General features: G+C 37.8%; 1 protein-coding gene across 1 annotated transcript in view; it reads right to left on the bottom strand.

The window, feature by feature from the left end:
• The window catches only part of ARHGAP42 (Rho GTPase activating protein 42), a 122,032-nt gene that overhangs the window by 53,050 nt on the left and 52,062 nt on the right, over positions 1-16,920 (bottom strand). The window contains exon 4 of the mRNA XM_035889186.1: positions 302-403. Within this exon, the coding sequence (XP_035745079.1) occupies positions 302-403 (102 nt within the window). The remainder of the gene's footprint in view (positions 1-301; positions 404-16,920) is intronic.

Raw genomic sequence — 16,920 nt, 5'->3', positions numbered from 1 at the left:
ATATTCCACTTATAAAAGTCACATTTTTATTGAAGTACTATAAATCTGTTGTTGCAACCAATAAACACTAGCTGTACTTGAAGTACACAAAGTTGGACATGTAGGACACTGTCTTGTTAAAATACTTAACTCTTATTAGGGTCATATTAATCCCATTCAATAATTTATATTCGCAAACGTTACTACAAGAAATCACCACAATTCCACATTAACAAAATACAACTTGTCTTGAAGACAACCAGTTTGTTGTCATGATCTCTATGAAAATGTGAAACTGGGTAAGGATGTGTTTAGTGCTTACATCTTGCAAATGAGATTCTTTCTTCTTTGCTGATAAATTTAAGTGCTTCTCTAGGATGGAATAATATTTCTCACTTTCCTTGTCAAACTTCTTCTTCCCGTCCTGAAAAACAAAATATTGCCAAGTAAAGTACTTGACTAAGTATCACAGTTAACTTATATTAAAACAAAAATAGATGTCAAAACATGCTTGGTTATAAAGCCATTTTCATTGGTTCTGATGTGTTTAGGGTTTAATTCTGAATTGGGCCTGAAGATATTAGGAGGATTGATTAAATTATTAAGTGTTACAGTAAAGCAGGATTTTTCCCATAAATAATAAACCTATATAACAGCTCACATAGTTTCCCCTAATAACTATACATGAGGTTTTATGTAGGTGGTATCTTGCTAAGCAGACATTTAATGCAAAATAACTTTCCCCAAGTTTTATATATGTACCTGACTGTCTCACTGTCTTTGCTGAATAAAAACATTGCAGAAGAGGTAGGTGAGTGTAATGAATTTGATGATGATACAGGCCTATTCTTCGTAGTTAAGACTATTATCTGCTTATATTCCACCCTCACTCTTAAAATATGAGGATGATGGAAAAGCACATACGTGGTTGCAAAAAGAAATTGGTCCAAAAGTCTGTTTCCAATAATGTTTTGATGTGTCTGAATACTTCAGCTTGTCTCATTTAAAAGAGTTATCCTGCTTTTTTCCTTTCCCACTCCTCTTAAGTTTTTCCCATCATGTGCAGACAATCCTCACTTTTCTACTGTAAGACTACTTTAATACATAATACAGAAGAAAGCTACTGCTATGAGTAAATTAAGAAACATCTTATTTTCTGTAATCTAATTTACAGTTTAGACTTCATTTTCTAAAAATCAGATATTCTGAAATGTAAATCTGAAATTTAAGAAAAAGACAGCTTTCTCAAAAGCTTTTCCATCTTTCAAGAAATGCCACATTTCAGGAAATAAGAGAAGGGATTAAAGTAAATATCCCATCAGAGTATTACTAATGATAAAAACGTACTTTTAAATTATAAAATTATATATCCTTTAATTAAGAGCAACCCTCTGCCAGTGACTTTTACAATCTTAGGTAAGTCCTAATGATTCTTTCTAATGGCAAGTTGAATATTCTGAGAAAACAAAGAAAGCTCAAGACCACCAGTCTTTCTTACACATGTGCAAAAGCTATTAATGGTGGAAAAACTAATTACTGGACATAATGCAGTAACACCAGGTCATCTTCAGAACTGTACTGATTCTTCTCCTGACCCCCCCCTCCCTAGAAATTGTATTATACAAACCAAATAACTAGCCTGCATTTTAGCACCACCCTGTTTTTCTTTGTCATATCATGGGAAAGTCAGGTCAGTCGGAGAAATGAGAAATAGAAGGAAGAATTTAATGCTATGAATGAAAACTTATCAACTAGCTGCAACAGCAAACCACTTACTGATTAACTCCAGTGACTAAAGTTCACAATGGTAATTATGCTAGATTATAAAACACACTGTACACTTTCTATCCTGCAAAAAGTTCAAATATATTTAGTACGAAAAATATGCACAATTTAATGTTCTCATTATTTCACAATAGAAATATCTTCAAAAGACATCATAGGAAAAAGAAGGCACTTGACCCAACAAAATATTAATTAACAATACAGAAAAATTTCCAATGCCATTCTTTAATTGCAGTTGTGCAGATATGAAGAAAAAAAGGCAAAAAGGAAAAAAGAAAAGAGCTTGTGTTTTGCCTAAAACCGGAAAAGGCAGCATACAAATTATCTTCCAGAATCTTTCCCAAACACATGCTTAAAAGAAAGAGAGAAGGCAGAAGGCAGGACTCGTCAAGTGACCAGTAAGTCAAATCAACTTCTGTGGGACTGAAATCACAGGTTGGTTCCACAGCCCCAGTTTTCCTGAGGAATACTCAAATGCCAGGTCTTTATGATTAAGCAAGAGCAACCTGAGTATCAAAACATCTCCTTTCGTCACAAACGGATATCAAGTTCAGTTGATCATACACCACAGATATTTATCTTCTGAATAAAAGTGAAGTTAGTTGCATACCATGTTATCTTCCAAGACAATGATGTAAGCTTAACTAAAATATTAACTGGATAATTCAAAATCCAAGTGACACAGGTGGCAAAGTCAATGCCAAGAGAGATCCATTCACACATTTAATGAGCTTCCCAGTACACCAAATCCAGCTGCTTATATTTTGTGCCAACATCTACACCAAAACCTGTGAATTACTTATCACGTTATCTATTCTCTTTATATGTAAAAAGGAAAACACAAAAAGTAAATGATCCTATCTGAACAGATACAACTCCCCCCAAGAACAATGAAAAAAATATATTCAAATAATCTAATTGTGGTTGCGAGGCAGCTTGTATCTCACATGAAGTTTCACTAAGATCTCCATGGCACCATCCATGAGGACACACAGAATTTGAAGGCTCTCTTGGTCTTCTGCTAGCTCTACTGTAACAGTGATCCACTCAACCACTACCTTCACATCTTTTACATCAGTTAAATTAAAGAGAAAACTAACAATCTGGGGCTTCCTTAATGCCAGGCCAACTTCTAGTCTGAGCACAGTGTTTCCAGGGACAACACATCCTATTAACGTCTTCCTTTTTCCCCAGATTGTAGCACTACCAAAATTACTCCCTTCAAAGCTGGAAGCGGACAAAGTAAGGAGAAAAAACAGAATTAGACTGAGAACAAAGACCACTTGGTAGTTTTGACTGCCTTAGTGTCTTTATTTGGTGATACGTCTGGGAATCAGGGTGCAGTGCCAGGGGGACAGTGTTTCTGGCACTGTACTCATGACTCAGACATGCTTCTGGGAAAAGTCTAAAAAATACTGGCCCCAACAGGTGAGCGAGTTCCCTTCACTTGAAATGTCCTCTGCAATCCCAGTAAAAACCACATATTTGAATGTACTGAAAGGTGTTTACTTCATAAAAATTAATAATAATTAAAAAAAAGGATATACTCAGAAGTAGAGGTGATTCATTTTCTGGAAGAGAAGAACCACTTCAGTTTATGCCAAGATAACTCTCACCTCGCACACTCAGCTGGTGACTCACAGCACGCAGACACATCCTAAGTGGAGTCACAGACTTATCTCATTCCAGCTTTAGACTTTTCTTCTGCAACCCTCAAAACACTTAGACACAGCTGCTGCCCAAATTAATCATCTGAATGCTGGTCCCAGCAATCTGTGCCCATGAGACTGAGAATCCTGCTTTTCCACAAGCCAGGAGGTTTACAAAGAAAGTTTCCATGCAGAACTATCTCCTCAAAGCTTAGGAAACAGAGGATTGCTTCTGCCTCTGGATTCCACATTGGATCAAACCCCAAGGAGAAAAAGAGATGTGGCTGGGGGGCTGGGTAAGAAGGCTCATGCTGTGCTGCTTCCAGAACAGACAGCACCAGCCATGACAGAAAGCATAAGGTATGTGGCCATTAGGTAGATGCTATTCCTGACCTCTGCACTATGTCTCTTACTCCCTTCAGCCTCCAGGTACCTTTCTTCCTCATGCATCCTTCCTGCAAGTAATAATCCTCATCCTTCCTCTTTGCCCTGGAAACTTATCAGTCATTTCTGTTTAAGTACCCGCTAAAACATATAAAAAAAAAAAAAAAACCATGTGAGATTATTAAGAGGGTGCATCAGAAAAAGACAAATTACAAAATACTAATCCTCTATCTGTTTTACACTGATGTGTAAGTCATCAACACCTTCTGTACAGATCAAGTTCTGCAGACCCTAAGCACTATAAATGTCTCTCTATAGTTGTTTAAGTGTTCTCAGGTGCATCAGGTCACTAAGCCTTAAATCAGTTCAAAAATACTTAGTTTTAAAGGGCTCAAATTTCTAACAATCCCATTAGGAAAGCCCTTAACCAAACACTCAGCTTCTAGCATGTAATGGAGTCTTACTAACTTGCAGTACCCTCTTGATAGCATCAAGTCATGTAATACTGGATCCAGGTTTAATTCCAGGTTATATTCTCTCTGCTTAGTTTTCCTCTGTAGTTTTATTTCAAAAAGTTTTATTTCTAAAAAGAGAAAATTATCTTTTCAGAAATAAATTTTGCTCAAGATATCACTAATTATGGATGCGTCAGTTAGAAGTTTAACTCAAAAGATGTTCTCCTATCCCTCTTGTTTTACAGAGATCTATGGCTGGAAAAGATCTGACATCAGTTATTAAAAAGGTGACTAAACTGAATCAGATAATTTTTTTCCGATTCAGAAAGATTTTGATTCCGTGCTGTAACTAATCATATGCATGCAACCCATCACTGGCATGATTCTTACAAATTTAAGCACAAGTTGTATTTTTCGACGTAAAGCAGAAAGTTGTTACATTTTGAAGCTGACTTTTCTAGTGGGAACATCAAGAAATCAGATTTTTTTTCCAATGGTCTAATTTTGCCACTACTTTGTGTCCAGTATTTTACATCACAATTATTATATGTATCTTCAGAATTATTATATAAATTATTCCTCTTTATTTTTCATAAAGAGCCTTTGCCATCTTTCCCATTTCTTTCCATTTCTTCTAGCTGCAATGACTTTTGGTGCTATACTTGTCTATTAGCGTATCTTAGCTAAATCTTACATCTGTCCCTAAATAAAATATTTTAACTCTTTGTTTGTTCCAGAATTCATATTTAAACTTTAACATGCTAACCATTAAAACAAAAAAAAAACCTGTGCTTTTAGTTCACATTCATTTTCAATAACAATATCCTTGCTCAACCATAAAATAAACATGTTTTGTAAGAGGTGATTTTAAAAGGATCAAGAAAGGAAATGAAAATAGAAAACATTGCAAAGAAATTATTTGGAGAAAAAAATTCAATGAGAATCCCTCACTTAATTAGGAACCAAGAGAACATTGTGAAACACGGCTGTGATGATTTCCCCCCCCCCCCAAACTAGCAAATATTTTTCTCACCAACTCAAGCTGAGATGCTGAAACTGTAGAAACTGGCACAGAAATGCAGTAGTAAGACTCAAATATAGATCAAGTCAGACACATTTGCCAGCGGAAGAAACTGAAGGCAGTGAACTCCACTGAGATCAATAAAGCCACGTCCCCTTTCTTGCTCTCTGACAACAACTGCAAAAATGTCGATATAACAACACACTGGAGATGGTTCATTGCTGGAATTTCAGACTTCGAATGTATTTCTCAAAACCACCTTTTCCACTACCTTCCAAACAAAAGTTCAAAATGTATTTCTACAAAGTTATTGGACTTTTGTTTGGAGTTGTAAATTTGGGGGATCATCTCTTACTAAGTAGTAGGACAAAGAAAAGTAGAACTCTAGCCTGGAAAATAAACCAAACTTAGTCTTGAAAGACTGATTTGAGCTCAGGAAAATGTTGCAATCTCAAGAGTCTCACAACTTCTCTTCTGAGGAGAAAAGAAATAACTTCACCTTTCGTTTTATTTTGCCTGAGGTTTTGCTTAGAATTCTCATGAAGGTGATTGGTGGGTTGGGGTGGTGGTAGTTTTTGTTTGGTTTTAATAAAATTGAAAATATCATAGGCATCTGAGACCAGAGACTGCATTTTGATATATGACAGGATGAGGGGATTTCTTTTTGGTAGAGATTTTGATTTGTTTTGATTTGATTTGTTTTGTGAATGCTCACAGTTCAAGATAAGGCCAAAAGAAATTTTCCAAAAGGAAAAGTGAAAAGGGGATATAAAACTCCTTCTCTCCTCCTCCTCCCAATCAGAGTTTAATGTATCGGGAGGCTATAGGGTTTCTTCAAATCTGTGAGAAAGCTAGGAGGTTAAAGGGCATCATTCATGTATTGTTAGCAAATAATGTGAAGAGGAACAAAGTTATATCATAGTTTATAAAGAAATGACTGCTTCTCAATAAAAAATAGGGTTAATATGGTCATAAATTATGATTTATGTTACTCATAACTGCTAGTGAAAACACTACCAAATTGAAGCTGAATGCATCACGTAGAAAATTAAATGTCCTAACAACTATAAAACTTTAAATAAGTTCTTCACTAAAAAAAGCACAACCATATGCAACCATGAATATCCAGAAAAGAGTATGGTGTAAGACACAAATAATTATAATAAAAAGAACATATTACAACGGTGAAGTATAACAAGGCAATAAACTGGGAATACAACAGTGTTTAGCAGCATTAAAGCTACGAAGACAGATATTAAAAACTGACAGTTTAAAAAAATAACCTCAATTAAAATCAGGTAAGTTATGCATAAAACTAAAAACATACTTTAAACAACCCAAAACTAATTTAAGTTTAGGATGGAATTCACATCTGTGTAAAATACTGAATAACCCTGCAAGAGATAATTTCCTTTCAGGTTCATAAACTTTTGAAGAAAATTTTCTTTTCCCTCTGTAATGCCTTGAGAGATCCAAACATCAGGTACTTTCAAAAGTGTTTCTGGGAAGAAGAGAATTTCCTAATACCTTCCTATTTAATTCCATCAGATGTCTGCAGACAGAATGTACTTACCAGTGAAGATTAAAAAAAAAAGCAGAAAAGTTTCACTATTTCTATGAGATCTAAAATTCTGTTCCGATTAAGAAGCAGTTACTATTAAATGAACAAATGTGCTTGTAGGATGTCATTTGTTTCTCTCCAAAAAATTGTCTTTTGAAATGGAAAAAAATATTAAAAGTTCACAGCAGTGCTATGAAAAGACATGCAAGCCTGCCAACACTGGCAGGTCGCAAAGCAGGACACATTAGACTCCCTGTTATTCAGCTGCAGAGTTGTCTCCAGTTTATTTGGCATTTGCCGATTCCAGGAGTAACTGCTAGATGTCTGGGAATCTGTTAAATCCCTGCCCAAACAGCAGGACTGGTTAAGTCTACACACGTAATCTAGTTTTATTGTTTTTACTGTCTACTAAACATGAAGTATTTTTGCTGGAGTATCTTAGGATATTAGGATGTTACTGCTTAAATAATATGAAGAAATTCCCTAGAACAGCAGAAACTGACTTCTTAAACTCTTTTCTGAAGCAGGTTTAGGATAGTTTTCTAAAGTTGAAAATGTTTTATTGTCTCCCATTCCTGTACAAAACCTTGTGACCTTAAATGATTTAAAAAGAAAGTTACCCATGCTCTTTAGGAATTCAGAAAGAAGCTTGAATTAACTCCGTATACTTCATCAAAAGTCATACAGAATAAACGGCTCATGTCGTAAGCAATGCAGATATTTGGTAGAAATCAGTATAGCTGTATATGCTGAGTAGAAAGTAAATGACAACAAAAGCTAGAACCCAATCCTAAGTCATCACTTACATGATAAAAGGAAAGAAGCCAGCTCAGATTTGGGGCATGCTACTCTTCAAAAATAAGAGGCAATCAGCAGTAACATATGTTGTGATTTAGGATATTCAAAATGGTGAAGTCACTGAGCTTGCAACACTATCCATGGAAACCTGCTAACAGAGGACAGAGAAGATAGACTTGGCTCTATTGTTACTAACATAGAATCATAGAATCGTTTAGGTTGGAAAAGACCTTTAAGATCATCAAGTCCAACCGTTACCCTAACACTGCCATCCCACCACTAAACCGTGTCCACATAGGTGCACAGAAATGCTAAAGATATGGTGTCCACCTATGCAGAGTGTAAGCACAGCGCAGGGCTGCTACAGGCATGACAGCGTTTGTAGCATGATCTTTGCACTGGACAGTAAGGCTCATTTTCATCCTAACAGAGCGGTGAACTTCTCAACTACAAAAAGAACATCAAATTTTTACAACTGTACTACACAGTCAACAGCTTCCCTTGATCTCCACCATTGCCCCTTTCCTGCCATTGCTGCCTTTTATCTGTTCTTCTGTCTCCCTAAGTGACCATCACCGCATTCCCCGAGCAGCTGCCTTGTCAGCATCCCACAGCCGACGTTGCTGGTCTCCTCACCCCCGTTCCTCACACCAGCACTGGCTTTCTTTCCTCCCCATGCAGGCACACTGCTGTTTCAGGTTCTCCGTGCCTCCCTTCCTATGCTTTCCCTCACAAATGAAGTGTATTTCAGTATTGTCCTGGTACGCCAGTAAACTAAAATCATAGAATCACAGAATGTTTTGGGTTGGACCCTAGAGGTCATCTAGTCCAACCCCTCTGCAGGAGCAGGGACATCTTTAACTAGATCAGGTTGCTCAGAGCCCCATCCAACCTGGCCTTGAATGTTTCCAGGGATGGGGCCTCCACTGCCTCTCTGGGCAACCTGTTCCAGTGTTTCACCACCCTCATTGTAAAGAATTTCTTCCTTGTATCTAGTCTAAATCCACTCTGTTTTAGTTTAAAACCATAAAATGTGTATGAAGAGGCCATTTCACCTGCACACAGTTAGCAACTACCATCTTTCCTGTGTGCACTTAAAGCAAAGAAAATGCAAAAAAGCTGCAAAGAATGTAATGCCATTCAAATAAAGCAATTCCAACAGTCTAGCTTGTAACGCCACATACTCACTGCTTTATTTTAAAAGCAGAAGATAAAAATATCTTTTTCTTAAGTAGTAATTTCTTTTTAAGAAACATTCTTTGGGAATCTCTCTCCCATCTATGCCAACCAGTCAGCTGCCAGCCCCGGTTTCTGCGCGCCAGCAGCACGTTCAGCACAGCTCATGGTCCCACGCCACCTTCCACGTCATTGCAACAGGACAGCGACGCCGATCTGAGGAAGAACTCGAGGCATGTTATGAGAAAGTTTTTAGATTAATACACACAACTGGAAGCTATGCTGTTTACAGATAGGAAAAAAAAGGAAACTGTCCAGGGTTAATGTCAGAAGTGATTTTGTTTTGTTTTGAAAGCCTCTATTTTCAGAGTCCCTCTTACAACACTGATAGAGGAACACAAACTATCACTTTCGGGTGAAGAGTCATGCCTCCCCAGTGGCGATGTTAAGCTCAACCAGTGCTCTCAGTTTATTTCTTAGGGAGGGATGATCTTCTCATCAAAACAGCCACCAAAACACCCCTTCTTGGCAAGCCCCACAGGAACAAATGGTTCTGGGGTGGTTACTATAGCCTGAAAGATCCTGAAATAGTGAAGCTGGTTCTTTTGGCAGGAAGATGGAGATCTTGGTGCTCCTGCGCAGTAATATTTCAAGTAATGTTACCCACCTTTTGTCACAGTACAGAAGTGATACTTTCCAGCTACTGTCACCCACTACACTTTGGAACAGAGCTTTTGCACCCTCGCTTTGCCAAAAGCAGAGAGTGCAAGTTTTTATATTCCCAGGCCCCTGCAGAACCTGCTGCATAGACAGAACAAGACATTGGATGAAGGGAAACCTATGGCGATACAGCCAAGTGTCCCAATCAAATGATTTTCTATTTAGAACAGAAAATGCAGTAAGGACCCATGGACTCAACATCATCTGAGTAATGTCCAAACCCAATTGATCTATTTTTAGGCTGTTACCTTAATTACACCACAGAAGGCAGGGAAGCAATGCAGAAAGAGATCTTAATTTTCCCCAAGACTGCTGAAGAAAACCCCAACGTGTAACAGAGTAAGATTAACAGATTAGTTCATACCTATGCAAAAAGCCTCATGATTTAAGCGTTAAGTGTTTGGTACAGCTGTGGCACTACACAACACCCATGAGCACAACTCTGACGTAATCCCTGTAGGGTAAGAGAATGCAGCCGCCTTTCTGAAAACATGATGAATTTGGTTTGATAAAGGATGCCAAAATTCAGGGTGGAGTTTTATTTTGAGGGCAGGGGAGTAGGCGTCTTTGCCTAGCTGAATGAAGACAGAGACCTTGTGCAGGGAGCAGAACACCAAACTCTCTGCTTCCTCCGAGTCCCGTCCTGCTCTGTGCCACGGGCAATTGGCCATTTCCTGTATTTCTCTTAAATCCTCTGAGATTCTTGAAGAGTCTCACCAGCAACCCTGAGACCTGTTCTCAGGTGTGGAACGTAATGCTCTCCATGCTGTGGTCAACAGCAGGGCTAGAAAGAACAGAATAGATGTGTAGAGCTACTGTATCCTACTGAGAGAAGCCTTTTTTTTTTTTTTTTTGAGTAAGAGTATTTGCCAAGTGCTCCGTGCCTCAAAGCACTCAATAAGTTCAGTTCCCCTCTGAACTGGAAATTAATTTTGGAGGTGAATGTCCTTGCTCATACTTTTAATCATGGTTCAGGAGTCCAGCAGGATTCTACCAGCTGTGTGGGGTCAGGATGCAACCTTCCTGAATCCTTCCTGTGGCACAGATTACAGTCGGCGGATTTATTAGCAAGAAAAAAGCTTTGATTAATTAGAAAATGTGCATGGTTTTCTGCATTTTTACCTTCTTTTGTTGTTTTCCAGAAGGGCTGATAATTGCTACCTAAGGGTTTTTTTTTTTTGTTTTCCTGACTGTAGATTTAAAAAAAATAAATGGTTCTTTTTGCCAACAAAAATACACTACATGCCCACTTAAGCAACTCCACCAATTAACACTTTTATTCTAAGCCTTAATTCTTAAATGTTATGGCAGAACACAGTAAGTTACATTTCCTATTTACTATAGAGGACTAATTTATTTACCTTTAATTTATATCTGTTTTCTTTTGGATGCAAATTAGAATTTTATTAAAGTGCAGAAAAAACACAGCTTCAGAAACTGGGTTTAGTCAGGCAGTTAATCATACTAACTTTTAACAGAAAGAATGCATTTAACAGAATTTACTAAAACAGACTTTGCACATAATATTAACTGGTTTACGAGCAAACACCTGCAGTTAATGTATTGAACCAACAGTTTTTAATCACTGTGTCCATAATCTTTTAGTTTTTGCTCTTGTTTTTTAAAGGAATACATTAGAAGTGAAACAAGCTTTGAGAATTGTTCTCTTTTTTTCCTGTTAACTTCCTAAAAGTTTCTCAGCTTTGAACAAAACAGTTATTGAACTGAAGTAAACTGCAATGAGAAAATATTTTTGCTGCATTTGCAGAATGACACGAGCTGTCCCAAGTAGATTAGTGGCTTCAAAAAACCTCTGGGTCCAGGTGCTCAGCCAGAGATATCTCCCAGCTCAATGGTTTGGCTTTCTGCAGAAGAAAATAAGACGGCCCGAAAAGACGAAGTGTGTGCACACTGGGCTCCTCACCACTATTTCTGAAACTTCCCAAATATTTCACACACAGAAGTGTAAAAGAAGCGGTGGTTGGTCATACCATAGCACTACAGTAATTTTCTGCTTTCTAGAAAGTAATTTTAATAGAGATTACCAAATTGATGCAGGTCTTTTGCAGCCTCCTATTTCCATAAATTTATTTGAATAGCTATGTTTTGAAGTGAAAACGCATTTGATCTACTTTAAAAATCATTTTTATACTACACATTTTCATTAAATACAAATTACAAAGCGAAAAGCAGGCAGCTGCAGCTGATATAGCAACAATCCAACCACTCCAAATTTTAGGATCTGGGTCAATTCACAGAAGATTCTGTACACAGACACCGAAATCCAGCAGGAACAAGCAAAAATCAAGATGAAATAACAAACATTTTAAACTATATTTAATCTGAAGAAGTTTTCAGATTTTCAACTTTTTTTACAACTGTCACAAACAAAATTTACCATTATAAAACTATTTTTTTTTTTAAGCTTAGCCTCCTAATTTCTCAGTTCTTGTATCTGTCAACACCAGTTTAATGAAGACATCAGATTAGACAACATGCTCTGAATTATTTCTCATATAAAAATTATCTAGGACCAACACTTTGGAATTAAATGTATTTATAAATGTAATTTACAGCTCCTTCACAAACTTAATCCAAAACTCAAGGATTTATATAAGTAAAAGCAGACCTAAGGAAAATTTGTATTTCTCCATCTACCAGAGATATATCCCTAAAGCCTATGTAATACCTAAAGAGATCGCCACTTGAGCTTTTTATTGGTGCAGAAGATTGTTTGGTTTGCAGCTGCGTCACGACCATTGAGTTGCCTCAGTTCCTTCTGCTCCGTCATTTCATCTTACACGTCCTTCCCAACCCTCCAGTCCTCCTCCTCTGTCTCGGCAAAACCCCCAACCTTTGGCAACCCCAAGCTGTGTCAGCAACACCAGATTTTTTTCTACCTGGTCATTACTGAAAATGAAACAACAGACGGATCTCAAATTGCCCCTTGGGGTCTTCTAATTAGTAACTTCTCTCTAACCAGACACTCTCTCCCATAAACAAAACTCACCGCCCTTCCCCATTAGCCAGTTCCTTAGACAGATCAGGTTTCTTATACTAACCCCCATCTAAGCTAAATTATAATGTTTCATGCAGAGTGCTTTAAGGGCCTTGCTGAAATAGGAAAAGGTTTGCTCTGCTACCTACAGAATCTATCTTATCAAAAAAGATATCAGGTAGCTCTGGTAGTAACCATTTTTGGGAAACTGTGTGGCATTTTAACTCAAAACACTTGGCCATCAATTATCCTGGCCTGGCCTCTATTTCTGCTTCCCTCCCCTGGCCCTCTCCCCTCTATGGTTCAGACTGACATTAAAATATCCCCGGACTGGTGGGCACAAGTACCAAACCTTGAGTAACAGATGCTGCTTATAATGAAACACCTTCCACCGTACCTACAAGAGCAAGGTCATTCATTTTTCTCAGCTGAAGGACAGCAAGCACTATAATTTGATTAGATAGCAAGGAAAGCAGTTTACAAAATGGGCATTCTGGCATTTCTAACCGTTCTTAGTTACCTGTCTAAAACCCTGCTTTGACAGCTGTCTGATAGACTTTAAAAAATGGGGTGGGGGATTGATTGTTTTATGCTCCTCAACTTCTGGACAATCCAACTAAAACACGAAGAGAGCGTGCCAGCTCCTGCATGTCTCCATTGTGTGAGTATAGATGTGAACATAGATGCAGGAAAATTAATCCCAGCAGTGAACATGGATTTGTTTCCCAAGTAGAAAGGAATTCACAGCTTCGAATGAATGAATGAAAGTAGAGAATAATAATAAAAAATAATCCTCCTGGCCAAAATAAATAATTTGATGAAACAAACGGATGGAATTGTAAGGAGGAAACAAAACTCTCCTTTTAAGTCTTAAAAACAAAACCGCTTCTGTTGTCTTTGATCTGATTTAAGTTGTACTAAAGGTCAATGAACATTGGAAGAAGTATTTCTAAATACTGTACTCAATGGGTAAAAAGAAACATGACAGTTTGGCCTTATTGTACATAACACATCACACAATGATCTCACCAAAGTCACCAGCTGGGGACTTGCAAACCACATTTACCAAATAAGGCAAAAATGCTTCGTGCCTGAAATCCTTTCCCAGTTACCTCACCCGGCTTTTGCTCGGGTTTCTACAGTAATTGCAGAGGTCATTTTTTTTAAACTCAGATGGAGTAAATCAACAGGCTATCCAATGCAAAGCTGGGTTTGTGTAGTCTCTGGAGAGAGCTCAGCTTTATTTAAACTGAGTGTGTACAGAAAAGGAAGAACTGAAATATGTGCAATAAAAACAGAAGAGCGAGTAGTGTAAATTGAGAAGAGCAAGTGATGTTGGATTGTGTATTCCTGGTTTGATTACAAACACTAATGTTTTATGGGGAATGCTCCTCAAATTTGTTGGGTACCTTCAGGTTTTTGAAGTGCATGTGAAATCAGTCTTTAATGTTGTTCTTGTGATGTTCTCAAAACACTTGAACTTTACACTCTGGGTTTATGCTTGTCCTTGTATTTGCAATATAGCTTTGTAACGTCAACAGGATATATTTTATCCTCCCTATTCTCTTTGATATGTGTGATTGTATCTTTTTGCCTAAACTTGATATGGTTTTGAAGAAAGAATATTCTCATTCTTTATATTAAACACAATAGGATAGACCTACATAGTTCATCACAGTAGTAAAAATCTTGCTAAGTTACTTATTATTAAAATAAAATGGTGATTGTCATAGTGAAAACTGTCATTAATTTATAACACTTCCTCTTTTTTTTTTTTTTTTTCTCCTGTGTGTGGTGGGGTGGAGGGGGGGATTGCTTGCTTGTATCTCCAGCTGAATTTTATCTAGTGTTCTAGAAAAGACAGAAAAAAGCCCAGTAAGCACTTTAAGCACTCACTCTCATAATCTTCCCCTCATCAGAATCTGACAGTAGTACCTAATATAATTTCCTGTTATGTATACTCGTAACACAACTATTTAATAAGTTTTCTTTCCTCCAAAAATTTGGAAACACAGCTTAACGGGGTACAAAAATTGATAATTTCAAAGTCCAATTAGAAGAGTCCAATCCAACACTCACCATGGCTTATGAAATACACGCTCACAGCGTAAGGCTCATCACAAAGAGCAGATGCTTGCAGCTGTAGCTACTGCTGAAATTACCAACGCAAAAGGCATATACAATTAAACTTGTGCTTCTATGCCTAATCTTTTTAAATGTTGGTCTGTAAAATCTTACGATGCAAATTAATTCACAGCTCTAGAAATATATAAGACATAACTATCAGCTGTCCTGTGGAATCTGCACCATCTCAGCCTCTCTTTGGAGAGGAACACATACACAGAAATGTTTGGGGTTTTGGGGGGGAGAAAGGGATGACAGAATCAGAAGCAAGTTTGGGTTTGATATGAATACAATTCTACACAGTGTTATAAGTTAATACCAGGGGAAAAAACAGCTCAAACCTGGTGTTTCAGAGCAAATAGTAACAGTTGATACATGGTCCATACAGCTAATGTCTTCAGAGAAGACCTCAAATAAAAAGTGACATTCTCAGTGTCCTGTGAAACTTGCTGTTGAAGCCCAAGCAACAAGAAAGCCTCTACATTTTTTGTTTGCCTGTCAGTTCAGGTGATCCTGGAGGAGTTCAGAGAGCCAAATCTCTGTGCAAACCTTCATTAACTGTAGATAAATAACTACCAAGCTCAACTCATCCCGTATTTATAAGAGTTCATAAATGCTCGACGGTTGAGCCCGGTGAACAGAAGTGGAGGTAAGCGATCAAGACCATGTTCTCTGCTAAGAATGTTTCAGACAGCCCAAATTTGTATTCTATTTCATACTGATCTCATTATTCCTAGATCACACATTGCTATTTTGTAATTACTAGAAAAACAGTGTTAAATGTAATTAATCTCTCACTTCTTTGTGTTGATTCCATTTAGTTAAAGGCCAACTGTAATTGCTTCCGCTGACAAAAATGAATTCAGAGGCAAATGTTTGTATCACGATCTGGGTTACGCAGGCGATCTGAAATCTCTCATTTTTGAGCTTGACAGTTGAACTTCATGATCAGTGCAAGAAAATACAAGTTTATTTGACACTTTCTAAGACGATGAGCTGGGAAAACTTTCTATATGGTATCAATGTGTCAAGCCAGTATCCTGGACTGCCCCAAACACACACAGAGCTGCATAAGAAAGTGCATTAGACACTGGGATGAGTTAGCCGAGCCAGGCTCTCTCCTGAACTCATTCAGTAGACTCTTGTGTGCCCATAGACAAGTCAAAACGATCACTGTTTCCACAAATTCTATAAGGTGGGCAAACGCCCATATTTTATCTGGAAGGGGTATGGAAAAGTAACCAGCCATTGTGATATACTAAACAGAGAGGACTCAACCTGTCCTGTAGTGCCCTGCCTTTAATGTTAGATACTTGCTGATTCAAAAAACAAATGGGTCTTCTTCAATTAGATCATTAAATATGCGTTGACAACTACTGAGTACTATCTTCAAAGGAGAGATGAGTGTCCTATACAATTCTGCAGAGAGCCCTGCAAATTGCCTGTGGATCATCTCTCTGATGTACCAGGACAGTCAATAGTACGGCTTTCAAACAGGGCTCCTGCAGAGAAGAGTGAGATCCCTTAACTATATGAACGTGAAATGAGACGGTAACACAAAGAACTGAACCATGCAACTAGAGCCTACCAAAAACTAAAAATAATTTTGCTCTGGGATTAAATCATGATTTGTGCATCATGGTAAATAAACTCCTGGCCCTGCATCTCACAGCAGCATAGGGGTGGGACAAGAGAAGAATGCAGTTGTACACAAAAACATATCAAGTAAGAGGGTAAAGAACATCCATTTCAGAGAAATCTGACCTCAAGTTCACAGCACAAATTCTTCTCAAACATTTACTTGGTTCCTGTGCGGAAGAAGTCTCATCTGTTTGCTATGCATTCACAATAGCAGTACAAAAAATACAAACCTTTGGTCTCTCTTTCCAATAGCTCTGTTCTTCTTCTGAGGCTGGCTGAGTACAGCACAAGTGCAACCTCAGCTACAACATCAGAGATATTTTTTTCATACCCGTCTAGCCTTACAAATGGAAAATTTCCCAGAAAATTTTATGAGTGCTAATACAAGATGCAAAATGCTTCGGAACTAACATATTTATGTAGACGGGGGAACTGTTATTAACCATACCTCTAACTGACAGCCTTTGTGCATCTCACAGAATCACACAGAATCGCAAGGGTTGGAAGGGACCTCGGGAGATCATCTAGTCCAACTCCCCCTGCTAAAGCAGGCTTTCCTAGAGCATTCTACACAGGACTTCGTCCAGGAGGGCTTTGAATATCTCCAGAGAAGGAGACTCCACAACCTC

This window comes from Egretta garzetta, unplaced genomic scaffold (genome assembly GCF_000687185.1).
Source record: "Egretta garzetta isolate BGI_Z169 unplaced genomic scaffold, ASM68718v1 scaffold492, whole genome shotgun sequence".
NCBI classification, from domain to species: domain Eukaryota; kingdom Metazoa; phylum Chordata; class Aves; order Pelecaniformes; family Ardeidae; genus Egretta; species Egretta garzetta.
The sequence above is the reverse complement of the archived record's forward strand: the minus strand, read 5'-3'. Positions and strand labels throughout refer to the sequence as shown.